Source organism: Paramacrobiotus metropolitanus, unplaced genomic scaffold, assembly GCF_019649055.1.
Source record: "Paramacrobiotus metropolitanus isolate TYO unplaced genomic scaffold, Prichtersi_v1.0 Parri_scaffold0000078, whole genome shotgun sequence".
Lineage (NCBI taxonomy): Eukaryota > Metazoa > Tardigrada > Eutardigrada > Parachela > Macrobiotidae > Paramacrobiotus > Paramacrobiotus metropolitanus.
In genome coordinates, this window is record NW_026570298.1 from 152,020 (window position 1) to 173,768 (window position 21,749).

Genomic DNA, 21,749 nt, shown 5'->3' on the forward strand with positions numbered 1-21,749 from the left:
GGTTAGTATCTGTAGTCTTAAGTGGTTTGCAGTGTTAAACCACTCCGCAGTTGCTGAAAAACTGCGCGAAACGAAATTGAAATGTCGCTCGAAATCACTCTTGTAAAACTCATTCGCTACAGAAGACATGCACCAATGCCGCTAAAAGTGCAACAGGCTGGATAGATACAGTTATTTTGCTATGTCTACTAGGAATTAAATTGTGAAGAGCCAGATACAAGTTGTATCCAAAACGCATAGGTACTGAATATAGTATACTGTAGCGAGCATTGTTATGCTTAAATAAAAGCAGCTTCGTACGGTAGCGTGTAAATTTATGCAGTCCACAAATGGAGAAAGACATTGCCACACATCGCCGGGATAACGGCAGAGCAGTGTGCCGTGCTGTTAACTGGCGTTCCTTTATCCCCTAATTCCGACATGATCAGAGTATAGGTAACAATGGCTCCGGCTAACTGCAAAAAGTATGATAAATAAACGATTTTCATTACGATGGAATCTGATGCATCACCAATTAGTGCTTACCGATACTACGAACGTTCGATCCATCACAAAAAAGTTTCCAACCGTGAATCCAACTCGGACGGTATGGAGAATTGTTATGTAAAAGGACAAATCAGAACGTTCATGGCGATCGTCAACTGTACGAAGGAACTTGAATAACAGCGGTATCACAGCTTCGGCCTGCAGACACAACATAATTCTTATTTTCAGTTAAGTCGATAGTACTGCCTTAAAACGATTCACCTTTGCACGACGCTGTTAATGCTCATTAGACTGCGTAACTGGAACGAAGCAACATAATGTGTAAAATTACAAGAATATCTAACTGCTCTTTTTCACGAAATTTCAAACTTAAAAGGTCATATGCCGACTCCTGTCAAGTTTAATTTTCCAAACTAAATTAGGTCAACGACGAGAGTTGTACAACTAGTATTCTGCAGTGCTGCATATCCCAAGATTTCGTAAAACAAATTATATTGTAAACAAATTGTATTGTATTAATTGTATTGTATTAATTTGTATTGTATTAATTTGTAAAAACAAATTGTATTGTAAAAACAAATTGTATTGTATTAATTTGTAAAACAAATTCGAATGCAGAACTCAATATTTTGAATATTTTGTGAAAATGAGCTTTCCTGAGTTTCCTCGGTCTCTGTATGACTTAAATGGTTCGAGTATTGTTTGGACAAAATTTATACCGCAGTTTAAAACTTTGGTGAGCTATGTGGAAAGCCTGAATGAGGAAGTTGAGCAGCTGACGGCCCTCAACAAGGCTCTGACAGGGCAGTTGGTTCAGCACGCGAACGGGTCCTGTTCTTCTGTGGCTCACCCCCCACCTGATGCATCTCAATCTTCAGATAATGTGGAAGCGACTGATAAAAATATTGAGGAATTGTGTGAAAGAATGTTTCTGGTTGAGTGTGCAGTTGGTCACCAGTGGAATGGGATGGATGAGTACATGAAGGAAGACCCCGATTATGTGAAAACTGTGGACGAACATTTTGGAGTGACAGACTATTCGGTAGACATTCCTGGTTTGAAGCAAGCGGGTAAAATCTGGAGCCCTAAGAGGATTGTCCCTGCGAAATTCGAGAAAGGACAGCTTGCCCAGTCACAATCGAAGAACCCCACCACATCCACGAACCATCCTACACTGGCGATGAAATCACAGTCTTACGCATCAGTTATCAAGAAGGCACCGAAGGTTGTGCATGGCACGCGTACTGGAACGAGTGAGGGACCCTCGAGAGAACTGACGGAAACACTACAAGCCAAGCACCAGCCACATGCGGACTTTTGTGTGAGAGGTATCCCACGGGTCGAGGATTCGAAGTTTGACAGTGTTAATGACTACAATGCGTTCATTGCCAAACAGCTGGAAGATGTAGGAATTCCCACAAGATTTGTGAGTGTATACGTTCCTGCTCGTGGAGATAGACGGTCTTCCACGTTTGCCCGCATTGGTACGTTTAAAGAAATGGCAAAAAAAATTATGGAACCTGAGATTTGGCCAACAAATGTGTTTGTAAGGGAGTGGGTGTACTAAGTTGTGTGTGTCGTGGTGTTTAAATACGCTACAGTATTCTTGTTTATAGCTGTTATATTATTGTTAAAGCTTGATCTGTAATACTGTGTATTCTGGAGAATTGTTGCTGTTGTGAGTGTCTGCTGCCTCGAATTGGGATTCTTCCCTGAATGTGTGCGGACGTTAAACCATTAAACTTAAATATTACCTGACAGTTAACGGCGACGAAGCATGTAGTCATAATGATAGTAAAACGGACAGCCATTACGAAAACCTCGAATCCAGCCGTTTCGATATTGCTGCCCTTAAATGCTGAGATGCCCTGCATTAAGCCCAAGAGAAAGAATTCGAACAGGATAAACGCTGGTACCGCCATCAATTTATCGAACCGTGATACGTGATCACTCAGTGTCATGTGATCATTCAAAATGACCTTTACGGTTTTCAAGTCGCATTTTAGACAAGCGCATTTCAATGACCACTTTATCGCGTGAAAGCAGAACGATATGCCCGTCAACATAACAGCAATCATCAGCTGCGATATCAACAGCGACCAGATGTAGATGAAGTGGTGAATCATAACCAATACCCGTTTACAAAGAAACACAGAAGGATGACTATATTCCAAGTAACCAAATATCCAAATGAATCCCACAACATCGAAGCCGCACGGTTACGAAGGTTCCTTTCACGGCGGTTACGAAGGTTCCTTTCACGGCGGTATAGAAACGCCAAGAAGCGGCGGAAAAACTAATGACAGACAGCAAGGCAGCGCAGTACAAAAATGACCTTTCGTTTCTCTTGCTGAGATATTTAATGCCAAAAGGTCCACCTGGCGCAGTACATGAATAATTTGATTGTGTATGCTGATCATGTAGATGCTCAGTGTACACATGGACACGTGGCTTAAGATTAGAGCCCCCAAACAGCGCTTTTACAATGGGCTTGCCGTATACGGTACTGCCGTATACGGTATACGGTACGGTCATTAGAGGCTTTTTGCAACTGCTCCACTTAACCATAGCCATACACTTAACCATAGCGTATGGTTAAGTGCGAGCGTATGGTAAGTGCGGATACCATACAAACTCATTGTATGGTAGCCGACTTCCAGCGGTTCCTCTTAATTTCTAAACACTTTAACTTCACTAGTCGTGGACTTTCCAAGCACAGAAAACATCAGAGAACTTGAATTTTAATGCTTCGAAGGAACCAAAGCTACGTTGCACGAGAAAAAAAATTAAATTCGAAGACTCCCAAAAATCAGTTGCGCCTGTTCTAAGGTATCCTGCACACTGCCACGGTCGTCTAGCTACCAGATAAGTGATGGTTAAGGTATGGTTATGGTGTTTTCTGCAAAAAGCCTCTATTCCAGTTATTTTTGCCGTAACCGTACCGTACAGTAGGAGCCGTAAGCGGAAACCGTACGTAGCCGTACAGAAATTTGCTACTGTTTGGGGGCTCTACTTAAGATACCGCACAGCTGGTTGACGATGCTTTGAGTGGTCTTGTCACCTCGCAGCGCCGTGGAAATTCGACGGCATACGCTACAAATCGCGAAAATTATTAGCAGTGCAATATACGAGTATATAACGATTCCTGCCCTCCAGAGTGTTTTTGTTATGCGCTTCCACGCGGGTACGGTTGACAGTAAATGTTGGATAGGGAAGCAGCCATGCCCGAAGGTGGCATTTTATTATTTTACCGTTGCGCTTTCAGAGACTCCAAAACTAAAAGGTAGTCCAGTGCCTTCGCAGTATTCGGTCTACTTTGTGGCTGGGCTAAATACCAGCGACCAGCTGCTTCAAACGTCAGGCCCCGCAAGAAATTTGTGCTGTGCAAAAGGTCAGTTTCGTCGACCAGCGTCACTTCATAACGTTCCAGGTGTCGCCGGTCTTCGGCAAACGAACCCTTTTCTGCTAAAAGCAACATAGCAGTAATTCCCTTTTTCGTAACATTTCAACCAGCATTACCGTGTCAGCATCTGCTTCTTTCGAAGACAGGCAAATTCCGGTGTGCATCAAAAGATGGTCTTCGATTAATGCATGTCTGTCCTATAAAACTCGTTTAGAAACTGGCTTTAGATGTTAATCAGTTACGTATGAATCATACGGTATGACTTACGAAAATCGTAGATAATGCTGGGAATAATTTGCATTTTGAGCAGGCAGTTAAATTCTTCTCAATAAGTATAACTTCTTGGTTGTTGCTGTCTTTGAGTACTCGTATTTCTCCTTTACTGGAGACGTTGCCGTCACAGTCAGCGTTGCCGAGCCCTGAAGAGGCACTGTTCCATTGCATCCTGGCGCACCGCATTTGATGGCAAATATTTCTGAGACCTGTCGCGTATGTTACAGCAATCGTTACTTATTGAAAGTTTCTGTTCCTACTTTCACTAGGGTAACAATAGAAGTATCGTTAACTCACCGCCTCTGGATCGGCATAGATACGGCAGCGGCATTGTTGTTGTTGTTGTTGTTTATTCAGCTTAATGTCTACAATAATCAGGACAACCCTGCTCGAGGTTGTAGACTACCACAAGAGAATGTGCTTCCATATTAATGAAAGCACTGCACTGCACAAAACAAAGAACAATACAAAAGAAATCTACAATAAAGGAAAATGCTTAGCATTAAGGAAGCGTTTGGTCCAATTTAATTCCGTCCATTTGACACGATCTACACTGTCGCCGAAGCAGGTGATGCTTGAGTACGACTCTCTGGGTAGTTTTAATTTGTTCCAAAGCTGCGCCATAAGGAATCCGAAACTCCTTTCACTTAGTAATATCCGTCCGTTGAAACACGTCTTCGAAGGGTCCACTGCATAAGGATGTCCGTCCAGGGCGGTAGCTTGGCGCGTTCTGCCTGCAACACAATCAGAAACGGCAGCATACTGTTCGCGAAGTTTAAAAAAACAATTCGCCGTAAGGGACAAGGCTAAATACCATTTTGTACATGAGGAGTACGAGGACGAGCTTAGTACATATGATAGACAAAAAAACTAGCGAGAGAATCTGATAACCATGCCCGGCCCGTGCAACACGGGCAACCACCCAGGTCTGTCAGTGCTGGTAAATACATCACATTTAATACAAATAATCACCCCAGTATTAAATACCGCACGCTTTATTTCTTACAGTAAAACTTTGACTTTGTAGAACCACATGTGAATTTCAGAGTACTCACTTTTTACCCATTCTGAAAGATTTTTAATTTTAGTCGGAGTATTTGTCACATCGCTAAGTCCGCTACGAGTGTTTTCTTTTTCGCTTATTTTTCTGCATCAGTTTTTCTGCTTCCCGTTGCTCGAGCGCTGCGATTACTTTACTGTCAGTCGCAATAAGCCCTGCTTCGGCGCGCAGATTTAAGTTTTCTCTTTTCTGAGGACGTCGCTGGCAGGTTCCTCCACACAATTCTCACTCAACGGTAGGCCCGAAACAACGCTGATACTCGTGAAAGAAATCTCCATCGCAGGTGCAGAAAACAAACTGGCAGGTAGCCGTACGTCGGTGATATTCTCAATTTCTCATCGTAGTACATCTCGCCAGATGAATCTTTATATTTAGATGGTAATTTTATAACATTACTATCAAGAGATTGGTTAATTAATGTCAGTCACTGGTTACTGGAAATTTTGCGGAGAACCAATTATAAACAAAGTTATAAAACCAAAACAAAACTCGCATTTAAATTTCAATACGAGTGTGCGTTACAGTAAATAGCAGACCGTGTTCAGCTAACGGCTGCGTGACGGCGCGCGGCTACCGCCAGCCTAAGGTGGCTGACAGTGTTGCACAGCACGCAAATGGTTATCAGATTCTCTCGCTAGTTTTTTTGTCTATCACATGTACTAAGCTCGTCCTCGTAGTGACTTTTTGATGCGGCAAAATAACAGCGATTTATAATTAGTCAGTCGTAGTGCTTCGGGATATTCAAAACTGCAAGGTCCTAAACGAATGGTCTTTAGGAATCGACACTGACATTGTTCAGTGAGGTCAATCAGCAGCTTATGTTGACAGAAAGCGACAGTGCTCCCGTACTCGGCGATGGGCTTGACGAGTGAGTCGTACAGCTTTTTTCTCGCAGCGGTATTTTGATAATTATGGAAACAGGGCATTCAGGTAGCGGATGCGTTTCCTTATTCGACTTGCTAAGTTTTCACTATGGTATTTCCAGTTAAGTTGACGGTCAAGATAGATACCCAGATATTTCGCCTCTTCCCGCAATTGGTATACTCTCGTTGTTGATAGAGTATACACTACCCTGTAGCTTAGCGCGTCTTTTCGTTCACGTGATGCGAAATAATCTGTATTTTATCGAAATTGACTGTACAAACTTGTCTAGACTGTTGTTTCCTGCTGATTAGTATGACTGTGCCGACATGCTGTCCTGTTGATGAGCTATTTTCGGTTAAACGTTACTCGTTACTCGTTTCGGTTAAACGTTACTCGTTACACGTTACAAACATGCTGCGCCAAAAATGCTTATTATAATTATTAGACAAATTACTCACTCCTGACGTAGCATGCGCTTTATTTTTAGTAAACAGTCGGAGACCCTGACGGGCTAAGCGGAAGGGAAAGGATAAAAGTGCAGAATCTGCACAACCACTCACGTGAACGACAGCATTTTGGGATATCGATTCTGATATCGTGCAGGTTGTACTTTGTACGCATGTTCTTGTTGGAACTGTAAGCTAAATTAGGTAATGACTCATGAGCTGCGTTATCTGCATTTGTTGAAGCCAGCGTTCGCAAAAGCACTTCCTGCTTCAGCAAGTTGTCCGTTGACTCGAACTTTCAAACCATTCAATAAACAGGCAAGCCATAGCACAATAATTTCTCGTAGCTCGGAATTAAGTGATTATCCGTTTGTGATATCGGTTGTATAATATTTTCCAAAACTGCGTAAGTATTGTAGCGATAGAAGTTGTACAACCGTAAGACCACCCAGTTATGATTCATCATTGCGTTATGGATTTCTGTCCATTTTACCGGCTAGCTGTTCTTCTTTACAATTTATTCTTGTCTCAGCTTGCTACAGCTTGCTACTCAAGCTTAATATACACTGCGTGGACAATCTCTCGATTGTGTAGCGGCAGGACGGGATAAGAAAGAGGAATACTGGGATTTAAAATAATTTCGGATTTGTGTATATAAAAGGAATAATAATAGTAGGGGAAAAAAATTTGTGAGTGTATGAAGGACATGAGAGGCTGTGGGTGTTTCTTTACTACAGTTGAGACCTTGAAAATTGCGCGTTTAGTCTGTAACTTTCCATAGGTTTCACAGTCATTTTGGTGTAGTAATTTGTGTAGTAGTAATTTGCGTAGTTAAGAAAGTTGATTGCTTAATGGAGCGAACTACTATGTTTTGCACTGATAGTCTTGGATGTGTAGTAACAGGTGGTTTGTATATGGGATGCAGGCTGGGACGTACATTAAAAGGTTGTTCGAGAGAATGTTTGGTTTAATTGGTTTGTTGACTGGATTTTTTGAGTTCGGTGGGTATATTAGAAGTTGAAGAACGTTGTGTTTGAGTTATTATGGATTTGGCAAAGTATATGCAGTAAGGAGAATGTTTTTCTTGTTGGTTATTTTCTGGTGGCCGGTTTAGATTTTCGGAAGCGTACTGATTCAGGTTGTTGTGTTTTGTTTGGCTTTAATCTTTTTAGGTTGAGTATAGTTTAGCAAGTTTGCTTTCATAGAAAGTTTCTTTTAAGTATTGTTTTTTTTGATAAAATAATGGAAACTGGTTGTGATTGCAAGAAATACATGCGTGAGTATGTGCGTGATTATAGAGAAAAAACCGCAAAACAAAAACTGATGGTAATTGTAGCAAGAAAGATAATGAAGTAGTGATGATGTTAGACATGAAAATGTGAAGTTAAAAAACAAAAATGTAAACTTAACAGGGTCAGCAAAACACAACAATTTAGGACCAAATCGTAAAGTAATGCTTAAGAAAAGAGCCGGACAACCACTACACATTACCATACTCCGCAAATGTCGTTTAGCACGTTCCCTTTACAAAATTGTCCAATAATTGTCCAAAAATTCTCCAATAATTTTTTCCAAACATGCCAGAAAACGCACCACCTTTAGTATTCCGATTACATTTTCGTTTTTTAACTTTTACATTCTCATATCTAACATCATCGCCACTTCCCACATTATCCTCCCTGCTACAATTACCATCAGTTTCGATTTTGCATTTCTTTCTATAATCACGCATATACTCACGCATGTATTTCTTACAATTACAACCACCTTCCATTATTTTATTAAAAAAAAGATTCTTAAACGAAAATAATGTATGAAAGAAAACTTGCTAAACCATACTCAACCTAAAAAGACTTACCAAAGCCAAACAAAAAACAGCAACCTGAATCAGTAAGTATCCACAAATCCACACCGGCCACCAAAAAATAACCAACAAGAAAAACATTCTGCTCACTCCATATACTTCGTCCACTCCATAATAACTCAAACACAAGATTCCTCAACTTCTTATATACCCACCGAACTAAAAAAATCCAGTCAACAAACCAGTTAAACTATACATTTTCTCGAACAACCTTTTAATGTACCTACCAACCTACTTCCCATATACAAACCACCTGTTTCAACACATCCAAGACTATCAGAGCAAAACATAATAGTCTGCTCCATTAAGCAATCAACTTTCTCGAAATTTCTTGAATTTTCCATAATAATCCATCACTATCTACAACCCGCAACACACTCCATTTCCTGTAACACTTCATTAAACACTCAAATACGAATAACCAGAAATTCGAATATATTTATACCATACTACAGTAAAAATCCTTTTTTCTTCACCCAAATTCAATGTAGACCCTTTCTTCGCTACACTCGATTAGTACACCCTTTCTTCATTATCACTTTTCGTCAAACAAATCACCTTTAATATAATTTACTATATTATTAAATTCTCTATTCAGCACTTTATATTCCTACCCGTTATAATCTCCACATACAATATGCTCCTGCAATGTACTCCTACATTATGTAGGAGCACATTGCAATATGCTCTTACATATGTAGGAGCACATTGCAATGTGCTCCTACACATTACAATGTGCTCCTATATATATGTGCTCCTACATATGTAGGAGCACATTGCAGGAGCATATTGGATTACGTTTGTTTGGATACTACAATTCCGTTTTTTCTCCTCCAAGAACCGATGAAACCGATGCAATGTGCTCCTGCATAATGTACGAGCACATTGCAAGGTGCTCCTACATAATGTAGGAGCACATAATGTAACCTAAAAAAGATGCCGAACTAATAACGCCATCTACAACTTTCACGCATCGTTACTCGACTCATGTCACATGACTCATGTCACATGACTGTTAGGCCCCACCGCTTCCTTCAACCGGCCGGAACCTTCCGTACTTTACGGGCGCCAAAAATTACTTTTGTTTACACACGGATATCGAAGACCAAAAACCGAAACTACAGTTTCCTATATGCTACGACTGATTCTAGTCGTATACCGCATATAAGAACCTGTCACGGTTCAATGAACCTGCCGCAAAACATTGTTACAGAAGCAGCCAATCTAAAATCAAATGGCATTACTGCCTTCTTATCTCGCGGAGTGCCAACCGCCCCAGGATGACTATCAATAAAACTGCTGCCAGCAAGGATGTGCTGTTTGGAGTATTATTGCAATACGGAGCTGAGTCAGACCGACTCAGACGTTAGGCGGCATCCATAAATTACGTCACGCAAGCTGGGGGAGGGGGGAGGTCCTGAAAGCGTTACTGTTGTTACAAAGGGGGAGGGGGGTATTAAAAACTTTGTTACGATTCTGATGTCACTATACTATATCTATGGAGGGTTTCTAAATTTGTTACGTAGCGCTCTGGGGGAGGGGATCTGAGTTTGTTAGCACTTAGCACTGGTGACATAGGGGGAGGGGGGTATCAAAATGTCGAATTTTCGCGTTACGTAATTTATGGATGCCGCCTTATTCAATAAATTCACGTTACAGTAAAATACTTAGTTTACATTGTTTTCGAAACCGATCTGTAAAATTTGATCCCCTACTTCCATTACGTCCCTGTGGGCTTCTAGTGCTTTGAAGTGATCAGTTAGCCGAGAATGCACCTGTACAGAGAACAGCACCGCCAGTATGAACCCGTACACCAGTGGAACTCGGTGGACGTGCTGACAGACAGCGGACTCTTCCAGCACGGCGAAGTGATCAACGTGGCGGAGAACGGGCTGATCGTGGATTTCCACTGCAGCGGACAGCGCGCGCAATTCGTCAGCTTCGACAAGATCTTTGACTCTTCCGAGGCCCCGTGTTCCGCGCCGTACGAAGACTGGCATCGCGAACTGCAGTGGAATCCCGCCCTGACGGAGAATGCCAGTGTGCAGGTGCTGTGCCGTCCGCACCCGGGGGCCGCCTGGTTGTGGTACCCAGCACGTCTCCTGCAGCGTGCCTTTTTCTTCCCCTTCGATAACATCGGGATGGTGTGGGCCGCCGTCGATGCGGGCGATCGACCGCTGACGGAACTGCTCCCTGCGGATCAGGTGCGTTCCCCGCCATCCGAACCAATGATGACCCTGCCGTCGGGCAGCTTTATCGTGCGAGTATGCCGTTTACCGGTTGATTTCTGGGCGACCACGACTTTTCTGGCAGCGGACCATTTCCATCAACAGCTGGAGGGGCAGAAAGTGGGCGTTCGGGTGCTAGTCATTCTGCGTGAATCTCTGCGGTATCTGCAGCGCACTGACGACAAACCGATGACCGATGAGGAAGTGGTGCGTAAACAACTTTTATTATTTTAATTTATTATTTCAGGTAGTCGGGGTTAGGTGCAATAACTGTACTGTTCGCTCGCCGCCAGTGGCGAATTTAAGGGGTGTCATGGCACCCCCAGCTTCAGGATTTTACTGCTTCAAAAACATAAAAAAAATCAGTAAAACCATCATTGAAGAATTACAGTTGTTTTTTTTAAAATACGTGCATTGTTTTTTAAAATACGTGCGATAATACATAATCCCTTATAAGTAATAATTAGCAGAATACACCGCGACTTGAGAAATTATAATTTTTCTAAAAAATAGAGAGAGAGAGAGAGAGAGATACACACTGAGCAGCAACGTACAAGTATCTTGCGATTTTCTTGACACTTCCAAATCCAGTCACAACTGCCCCGAAAGCGCTCTAACCCGCACCATCGGCATTTTTGTGCATGCCTAAGGGATTTATATGATAGTCCTTTTTTCAGAAGCCGTGCCCCTAAGGTTGCTCTTGTATGCATCCTGACAGAAGCGCAAGGGTCATAGGAAGAAGTCTGATCTGTAGGAAAATACTTCACAGTTCTCTTCCGAGTTACTATCTGCTTTTTTGCTGAATATCTTGCACTTTTCGAGGAAAACTCATTTTTATTAAAAATGGTTGCTCTTCTCTCGTGTAATGATAGCGAAAATAACTGCGCGTGGTTTTGCAGCGCAACATATACGAGTCGAGCAAGGAAAAATTCTCCGAGCAGCAGGACACTGGGGCACAGAATAGTCCTGGACTGTTGCAGCCAGCTGTACTGGAAACGAGTCGCAAGCGCAAACATCCTGACGACCCAGCCCAACCGGAAGTAGAATGGGTGTTGCCAACAGCACCCCATCTCTTGTGCGAGATCTTCCACTCACTGGACAGCATCAGCCGCGTGAAGCTGCGCCGTGTGTGTACACTGTGGAACGCCCTGCTAACCGGCGCCGACAGCGGACGGGTGGTGCGCATTACGTTTGCGCTGAAACCGTTCTTCCCGCTGGATAATTACTTCCGAGTGCTGGGCGCCGTCGCTGGGTTGTTAAAGTGCACCACGGCATCCACGGACCGCATCATCATCGAGCATATGGTGGCAGAGCATGTCGATGCTGCCCTGGTGCTGCTTAAATCCTTGCTCAAGAACCTCCGACTGAAGCAGCTGATATTCCATCATGTGGAGATGGACTGGGATGACACCTTTGAGCACGAGTACACCGACAGCGGTATCCTGGCCGTTCCGGTCGAGGAGTTTGTCGGGCGGGGTAAGAAGTGCGTCCGGCGTCTGGCCAAGGTACTGAGGAACTGGGCGTCGTGTTGCGATGAGCTGCACCTCCATCGGTGTGTGTTCACGTGTATCGAAGGCAAAATGACCGCGAGTATTCCGGATGCGAGGATTAAATTGGATGCAGCGGATATTGAAGCGCAGTTCTGGGAGCTCTATGACGCGAATTTGTCCCGCGACGGAATCAACCTAGAAGAGGCGGCGGAGTGGATACGTACCGGATCGGAGGCGCTTCGCACGATGGTGGCGCGGGTAAGGCCCACAGAGCATTTTTTTGTTGATTTTGTTTCTGGAGACATTTCTGACTGCTTACTGAATGATAATTAGTCTGTACTCGGTTGTTTTTCGTTAAACATTTTCGTTGACTTATTAGAAACAGGTCACAAAATTACAGTACACGAACAAATACCGTAAAATTAATCTTAATTTGTAATTTAATTTTACTTACTTTTAGGCACTTTTAATGAACTTTATCGAAGTGTTTCGATAAAGTTCATTAAAAGTGCCTAAAATTAAGTAATTTACCGCTATAATATTTTATTTAAATGACCTGAAGTCTGGAAGCAAAGAAAACTGATTTATTTTATCTTAATTAAATGAATCGTTTTTCCTAAAAGGAATGTCGCCGGAAACGGAAAACATAGCAGAAGTGTTTTTGTTATAGGCTGCTTACATTATCATTTCAGTTTTCCACCTTTATTTCTGTTTTAGATTAGTAAATGAACTTACAAGTTGAAGTTTCCTTTCGATTGCAGTATCTGGTGGATTGGCAAAGCCACGATCCGCGATCGACGACGCAGTATCGCGATCGTGAGTGGACGGTGGATAATCTGCAAGATCTGGATGTGTCCAGGCTGACCACCATCACGCTGCATGCTTTGAAGGAACGCCTTCCGGAGGATATGGACGAAATGAAAAACTTGGATTGATGGAAAATGTGTCGGCGTTTGCTAAGATGTGCAAGCAGTTACAGATGCCTGACCTCTCCAATGGAATTTTCCCACTGTTACTTGACTGTGCCGTTGAATGAGGTCGATTAATTTGTTTTGCCTCTGCCGTTATCATTGGTTTCTCGCATTTCCGATCAGCAGCAGTTTGATTTCGAACACGTTCAGTTTCCGAGCTGTTTTTAATAAAGAATCTTCTTTAGCATTAACGCACTTGATTCTAAAAATCTGGGAACGGCTATCAGAAAAAAATCGTTTTTCAATGTTCGTTACACTTTGATTGAATCAGCGAACGAATATCGGACAAGGTTGCGTACGAATATCGGACAAGGTTGCGTATAAAGTTTATTGGGTTAGTCACATTAGTATAGTACAACGTAGACTGAACGCTACGTACTGGATTGCCTTTCCGGCGGCCCAGTCGCCAAATTATCCGTAACTGTAATCACTATGATGGTGTAGAAGTAACGAGGATAAAGGGAACGCAACAACAACAGGTTTTGGCAGTAGTTTAATAACGTTCGGTCGATCGATCGGTCGTTTGTAAGAAGTCGTTAGAATGGAATTGAATCTCTCGTATACAGTAACAGACTGCCATTTTATAGGCGAAGAAACAATGAGTGTTTAGGAAGGCTAAATGAAATGGGATAGGTTTTTTTGATTTAAGATTACACTCAAAAAGTTTACACTTTACACTCACACAGTTTACTCATACAACACTTGTACATTATTAGTCACATACGCTATAATAGGTTAACAACTTAACAGTAAAATTACGCAGGTCGTCATTTCAACACATTATACACTTTGTCCAGTCTTTTACCGATACAAAACGTTTCCTGAACACATGCAGCGTTACCTCGCATTAAAGCAACACTGATTCGCTGCTTCAGAAATTGAGTAGACCGTTTCTCCTGTGTTCTCATAAAAAGCACCTTACCGAGTGTAGAGATCTTACATTTAGCTTCTTTAGCCCACACACCCATTGTTCAAAAACCAAAGCAGAGAAAATAAAGTTAACCCGTAAATAACCGTGCTTCTGGCTTTTTCTTCGCTTCTGCCATGGTGGCCGCCGCACCGGCTTCCTAGGATGTCCTCGCAGTGTACGAAATGGCCATGGTGTCCGGGCAAGTGACATCCCAAACCCAAGATTTTCCCTGGCTGAAGGGGACCGAGGTCATGCCGTCTGGTCGGTTCAAAAGTATCGCGATACAGGCCCCGTGGTTCCAAAACTGACGGGATACTGGCCGAACCACACGCACAACGGCACAAGGTGATTCTGAAAAGGACAAGCGCTTTGTCGACTTGTCGCCAATTTTGACACTTGGCAGTCATTTGTCGGTTATCAACCGCTTATTACTCGTACTTCGCAGCATTATCAAGATGCGATGGAATGTGAAAATAATCAACTAGAATCGAATCGTCGTCATTCGTCATTTCGACTTTCTTTTTTGGATGCGCTCTTATCTTTATCGCATCCATGATCCAGCTCCGCCACGTTAATCACTTCGCCGTGCTGAAAGAGACCGCTCTCGGTCAGCACATTCACCGAATTCCACTGGCACACAGGAGAACTGGCATCGGCAAACTGTTTTCCTCCATAAAGAAGCATTTTCAATTGGTGAACATAAAGTCCTCACACTTGAAGAGACCAGACTTGGAATCCCTTTGGGGTTGTCTGCTCTTGTGCCGTAATGATAATAATAATAGTTACCAGATCTGTTTCAAAGCAAAAGACTGCGCTGGAACGGTTTCATCATGGACTTCCACTGCAGCGGACAGAAAGCGCAATTTGTCACCTACGAAAACATGTTTTACGCTTTCGTTGCCCCGTGCTCCGAGGGGTACCGAGATTGGCGTAATGAACTGCGCCGAAACCCCACGGTGAAGGAAAACGCCAGCGTGCAAGTGTTATGTCGAGCGCATCCGAATGCTGCATGGATGTGGTACCCGGATCGCCTTGTTAACAAGGCCATGCATGTTCTTTCTCTGTGGGCAAATCGGTGTCGCGGAAGTTCAGATTGAAGAGCAATAACAAGCGGAAGTATTCCCTGTGGAGCAGGTTCGTTTTCCGCTGTGTGCGACAGATCTGGCTGGGCGAGCGCTGAAGCCGAAGGCCTTTGTGTTGCGGGAGTGTCGTCTGCCGGAGAATTTTTTGTCGACCGTAACGGCGGGAATCGCCGCTTGCTTTCGCGGGCGAATTGAGGCGATGGGGGCCATGGGCGTGTGCGAATTGTTTCGGTTCAGAGCCAGGTGTTGACGTATCTGCAGCTATGGGATAGACAACCAGTGATGGAAGAAGACGTGGCGCGTAAGAAACGCTTTTGAGAAAATTAAAGTCGCAGTTGTAGCAAACATGGACTGCAGAGATTGTGCAAAACGGACGCATACAAAATTAATAAAAAACATTCCGATTCCTGGTTATCCATTTGCTATTTATAAAATTAATAATTCTTATCACGTTAGTTTATGTTTTTCTCTACTTACTTTTTATTATGTGCCTGTATGTAATTAATTTACTTTTTGACTTTGCTCGTTTTTTAAAATTACTTATAAGTTATAATTATACTAGAACCAACGGTCTTTTAGAAGTCTATTTGTTTCTTTTACAGTACCTTGTACTCTTTTTGCCTTTATGTTTGACAGGACTTTGCGTAAGAGATGGACGTCAAAACTGTCAGAATCAGCAAGCGCAAAAATCCCGAAGACGATAGACAGTCTGAGGCGGAAGGAGGGTGTTTATTGCCAGGAGAGAATCATCTCCTGCGTGCCTGTTGCTGGGAAGACGGGTCGCAAGCGCCAAAAGCCTGACGACGAATACGATGCCCAATGGGCATCGAACGTCGGACGTGGACTGGGTGTTATCAACAGCGCCACGATCTTTCACTCTCAGGACAGCAAAAGCGTCAGCCGCATAAAACTGCGTCGCGTCTGTCTGCTGTGGAATACCCTGCTGACCGGAGCCGACAGCGGACGGACTGTACGCGCTCCCTGTGCGATAAGCCCATTCTTCCCACAGGAAAGGCGGAATTTCGCCCAAGTATTTGGCACCGTCGCCGGTCTGCAACGGATCACAATCGAGCATATGGTGGCGGAACACGTTGAGCGTGCTGTCAACGAACGCTACCCGGAAGATGTGGAAGAATAATGGAATCGCTGGATTAATGGCGAATTCGATGTGTTTTTCTCAGATGTGCAAACAGAAGGCATCAAGTTGAAATCAACTATCGATTATCGAAGCCTGACCTCTCCAAACAGATCTGCGAATCTATTACTGGACTAGATCCATTGTTTTGTGAATTTATTATGGAGACGAATGATTTATTTTGCTTGTTAATGGTTGTTATCATGAGTTTCTCGCATTTCTGATAAGTACTTCTAGGCGTTCTAGCAATTTGATTTCGAAAACTTCCAGTTGCGAAACTGTTTTAAATAAGGATACTTTTTAGCATAAACCCATCTGAATCTAGGAATAGGTATCGGAGAAAAAGCAATTTTAAATGTCTGGTGCATTAAATCAGGGAACAAATACCGAACAAGGCATTTCTCCCAAAAACCAGCGGAACATTTGGGTTTGTCGACAATTTTGCCACCAAGGTGACAATGCGCAGTATCCAACCACCCCTTGTCGGCAGCGACCCTTGATTCTGGCTGCCTTGTCACTTGTCAGTTCGAAATTTCAAATTTCGAATCAGTGGAATCACTAATACAGTAAGTCTCGTCAGTTGTCAACCGTTTTATATACTCGCAACTTCGCAGCAGCAGCCAACTTGAAAATCATAAGCTGAGAATCGAATCGTCATCATTAAACATTTAACAGTAAGATGAGTGACTTTGTCAAATTATTTTGATTTTCTGTTTTGGAAGTGCTTTTGTTCGCCTCGCATTCAGCGCGGTTTGTTGTTTTCGAAGCCTTTGTCTGCATCAATTGAAAATGCATCTTTACGGAGGAAAACGCTTTGCCTATGTCAGTTCTCCGGTGTACCAGTGGAACTCGGTGGATGTGTTGACGGAGAGCGGACTCTTCCAGCACGGTGAAGTGATCAATGTTGCGGAGAACGGGCTGATCGTGGATTTCCACTGCAGCGAACAGCGCGCACAGTTGGTCAGCCACGACAAAACCTTCTACGCTTTCGTTGCCCCATGCTCCGCGGGTTACCGAGATTGGCGTGACGAACTGCGGCGGAACCCCGCAGTGACGGAAAACGCCAGTGTGCAGCTGCTGTGTCGAGCGGATCCGGGCGCTGCGTGGCTGTGGTACCCGGGTCGCCTTGCCAGCAAGTCCATGTTTTTTTCCTATGGCAACATCGGCCTGGTTGTCGCGGAGGTTCAAATAGAAGGACAACAACAAACGGAACTGTTCCCCGTCGAGCAGGTTCGTTTTCCGCTGTTTGCGGCAGATCTCGTCGGATGCTACCGGATGCCTTCGTGTTGCGGGAGTGTCGTTTGCCGGAGAATTATGAGTCGACCGTCCCGCCGGGAATGACTGCTGGCTTTCGTGGGCGCATTGAAGCCACGCTGCGTGCGCGTGTTGTGGCGGTTCTCCGCCAGACGTTTACGTATCTCCAGCGAGGGGATAGACCACCAGTCAGGGAAGAGAAAGTGGTACGTTAGGAATTGTTTTACATTATAAAATAAAACTGTAACTTATAAGTACGAATAAAAAGTGCTCAAAATACCGTCCGTGGGCTGCAATGAATGAGCGAAACAGCCGCATGCATGCCTCTTAATGTTTCCTGCCATTTGATAATTCCGTTTGAGTAATTTCTGCTGCTATATCGTCTGTAGAACTAAAAATTGATAGTTTTCTGCATATGCTTGAAATCATAAAATTAGAAATTACGTTTTTTTATAGGGTACCCTTATAGGCACCCCTAAAACCCCTGTTTATTGTAGGCACCCCTTCTCACACCCCGTTTATTATAGGCACCCTTTTTTGAATTAAAAGTTAAAATAATATTATGTGAAAGGAATATAATTCACATATTCCAAAAAATTATTTTATCATTTTATATTAAGTACAAGATCTATACTACGCGCGGCGCCCCATAGTTTTGAGATCTCTATAACCATAAAACTTCTGGAAAAACGGACAACGCCATTAGATCCGGGATAGTTCAGAAGTGGCCGGCATGTGCTTTTTTATGAAAATATCGAGCCGGTATCAAGCCGGCATCAAGACCAGATTGATCCAACCCATCTTAAAGGTCACCTTGAAACTTAGAAATATTTGCCTAGATACAATACAAAATACCAATTGACATAATTATCACACTAATTAAACCGAAAAATAAATAAATTATTGTACTTATTCGAACACTCGCGTTATTCAAACATTGTTGCCGAGCTCGAAACACGTTTAAAATCAACCGATATAAAATATAAAAATATCAAATATAAAATCAATACGAAAAATCACTGGACGAGTGAGTGACCGAAACACTATCACCGACCACTGAGCGGAATCTCTAGATGAGTGGGTGACCGAGCTACCACCACTGACCAGTAAGAAAAATCCCTAGACAAGTGAGTGACCGAAACACTATTACTGCCCACTGAGCGGAATTTCTACTAGGTGAGTGAGTCATCGAGCGGGCTTTGCTCTTGCTCACCTAACGGGCTCTGTGCACTGGACAGTAGTTGTAGCAGGGTCACATCCTCACCTAGCGATTTTTCTCCTTACCTAGCGATATTTCTTACTGGACAGGTTGAGCTCGGTCAGTCACTCACCTAGTGATTGAGTGCGTCAAAAAATCGCTAGGTGAGTACGTGACCGAGCTACCACCACTGTCCGGTGCCCAGAACCCGTTAGGTGAAAGAGTACCGAGCTACCACTACTGTCCAGTGCACGAACTCCGTTAAATGATCTAATGAGCGAGCTAGCACTACTGTCCAGCGCATAAACTCCGTTAAGTGATCTAGTGACCGAGTTACCAGTACTGTCCTTTGCATAGATCCCGTTATATTAGGTAGGTGGGTGACCGAGCTGCCATAGCTATCCAGTGCACAGAGCCCGTTAGGTGAACGTATGACCAAACTGTATTACTGAGCAAAATAGAGCAGGGCCTGCTAAGTTCTTAATGGGTGACCTATCTAGCACCACTGTCCAGTCTTAGCGTCCTTTTAGTTTGTAATGTGATACTCTCGTGGGTGATTTGATTCGGATGGGTTTTCGCTAAGAAAATTTAAAAAAAATGATCTGTAAAGTCAAAGTAATTGCGTTCGACTGCACGAAACCAAAACATCCATTTTTTAATAAAATTTTTGTTATCGGGCTCTTCAGATTTATCCGTTCTAAGTTAACAATCCGTAAACCGGCCAAGGAGTTTAGAACCCAAGAAACGCGGAGGCGAAGCCGAGGCTGTTTCTTGTAGTTGCTATGACCGTAAAAACTTACTTTGGACAAAAGGTCATTGTAATATGGTTATCAAGGAAATCAAGGAAAAGATCTATATTACAGCGGAATACCCCGTACGATCTGGTCAGAACAAACCACAAAATCAATCGAAAAACTGCTAACGCCATTCGATTCAGCACGTCTGGAAACTGTGTCACATGCATTTTGTTTTGGTGTTATCCGCTCCGGCTCCCGTGCACAGGCGCCGGTGCCGGTAGAGCTGCAAACTCAAGGCGATCTTGAAAACCATTTCAGAGTCCTGTTGCATGGAGCAAAAAATCAGCTACTAGAATGTTACTAAATAAGTGTAAATTTTGTTCTCAGTTCTGATTTCTAGGCAAGCATTGACAGTAGACATTCACTTCGTTTACTTTCTTTTTCCTTTATGTTTAACAGAATGAGGCGTACGAGATGGCCGTCGGAACCGTTAGAGTCAGAAACCCCAACAGCCTCGAAGTGCAGTCCGAAGGGGGGTGTCTGTTGCCAGCGGAGAATCACCTCTTACGCGCGATCTTCCAGTCATTGGATAGCGTCAGCCGCACGAAGCTGCGTCGCGTGTGTCCGCTGTGGAATGCCGTCCTGACCGGCGCCGACTGTGGCAAAACCGTGCGCATTTCCTTCGCAGCCAGTCCGTTCTCCCCCATCCAGGCGGGGAATTTCGGCAGGGCGTACGGCGCTGTCGGTGGGATGCTCAAGTGCGTTAATAATTCGACGGAACGCCTGATCATCGAGCATCTGCGTGGCGCGCACGTGGAGAGTGTTATGACAGTGATTCGGTGGATACTGCGGCATGTCCGAATTAAACAACTGGTTTTTCATCGCGTGGTATTCAACTGGGTTAGTAGTGCTCTATCAGAAGATGTTGGGGAGGAGGCGATGATGCTGCCACCGGTGGGTGTCCGCCGTCTGGCGGTAGGCCTCCGCGGCTTGGCGCCATTCTGCGATGAACTGCGGATGCGGCAGTGTGAATTCAACTGCACTGCACGGATGAAGGCCGTTATTCCGCCGGTGAGGATTCAGCTGGAAGCAGCGGATATTGAAGCGCAGTTCTGGGATTTGTACGAGGCGAACCTGTCCCGCGACGGACTGAATGTGGAGGAAATGGCCGAGTGGATTCGCAGCGGATCGGAACAACTTCGCACCATGGTTGCTCAGGTAAAATCCGTTCAACGAGTGAATGATAACCTGAACTGGGACGACGTTTCTATGCAGTCAGAATTTATGGTATTCATCGCGAAGTAAAATTTGCCTGGCTTGAAAGGTGTCAGTTCTGCCGGACTTGAAACCCATAACGGAATTACATTACTGTCGATTAAATCCTAGAATTATATCGCATTTTATTATTTGATCGAAAAATGAATGCATGTCAGTCAAAGTTGCTGTCTTGTAGTCTGTGGAAGACTGGCAAAGTCACGATCCGCGATTGACAACGCAGTATCGAGGTTATACGTGGACGGTAGAGAATCTCCATCAGCTGGATGTTTCCAAGCTGACCACCATGACGATGCGTGCTTTGAAAGATATTCTCCCCGCCGATTATGCATTTTTGCAACGTGGGGACGAGGACGATGAAATTGTCGAAGATCACTGATAATTTGTGCTGTTGAGGGTATCAGCTACTTGGTGTCTCACGTTTTTCGGTTGGTTTTGGTAAATGAAACGACTTCTTTAGTCTCACATGCTGGATTGTTCATAATTTCATTTGATAAATCTTGTGTGTATTTCACGATTGAGCCGGATAGATGCGTCAGCCATCATGTTGGGTGCTTTTTATATCCAAAAGACCACATTAGGTAAAACCGGCTATCCGCAGAAGTAAGAGCGTGTCCTTGTAGGCGTGACAAAAATAGGAATCGTGTGTCAACTGTTTTATTAGCTAATTAGCGGCACTCTTTCTTGTATTAACTCTTGTGTTGTAACTCTTTCTTGTATTAATCTGTTATGTTTCGATACATGGCGCCTTGTGTTTGATTTGACCAATAAAAAATTCCCATTAGCGGCATAATAAATGGTTCAATTTGGTGTTGCACTCATCTCAGCTGTTGCAACTTGGCGGCGTGGTATCCTGAGATGATTTGTATTTCCCCAAAGGACGTTACTAAGCTTGCTGTCCGGCATTCGACGGGGCTCACTGCCCACACAAAAACACATTAAGGGGGCTAGTTTACGTAGCACATGCCACACACAGAAACAAATAGGTGGGTAGTGGTTGCACATTCGTATGAATTCTGGATGCAATGGAACACTTCGGGTTGCAGCCCGGTTTAACAGATGCCGTGTCTTTC

The 21,749-nt window shown here is 43.7% G+C and overlaps 2 protein-coding genes across 2 annotated transcripts; both read left to right on the forward strand.

Moving 5' to 3' along the window:
- Window positions 1-9,950: 9,950 nt before the first annotated feature.
- On the forward strand, window positions 9,951-13,285 carry LOC129595442 (uncharacterized). The gene is made up of 3 exons (XM_055492454.1): window positions 9,951-10,831; window positions 11,524-12,372; window positions 12,876-13,285. The coding sequence occupies exons 1-3, from the start codon at window positions 10,166-10,168 to the stop codon at window positions 13,047-13,049; spliced, it is 1,689 nt and encodes a 562-aa protein (XP_055348429.1). The 5' UTR covers window positions 9,951-10,165; the 3' UTR covers window positions 13,050-13,285.
- A 3,616-nt stretch (window positions 13,286-16,901) lies between these two features.
- On the forward strand, window positions 16,902-21,262 carry LOC129595483 (uncharacterized). Its single transcript, XM_055492506.1, has 3 exons — window positions 16,902-17,672; window positions 19,861-20,619; window positions 20,855-21,262. Exons 1-3 carry the CDS (start codon window positions 17,478-17,480, stop codon window positions 21,053-21,055), a joined length of 1,155 nt encoding a protein of 384 aa, XP_055348481.1. The 5' UTR covers window positions 16,902-17,477; the 3' UTR covers window positions 21,056-21,262.
- The last annotated feature ends 487 nt before the right edge of the window (window positions 21,263-21,749 follow it).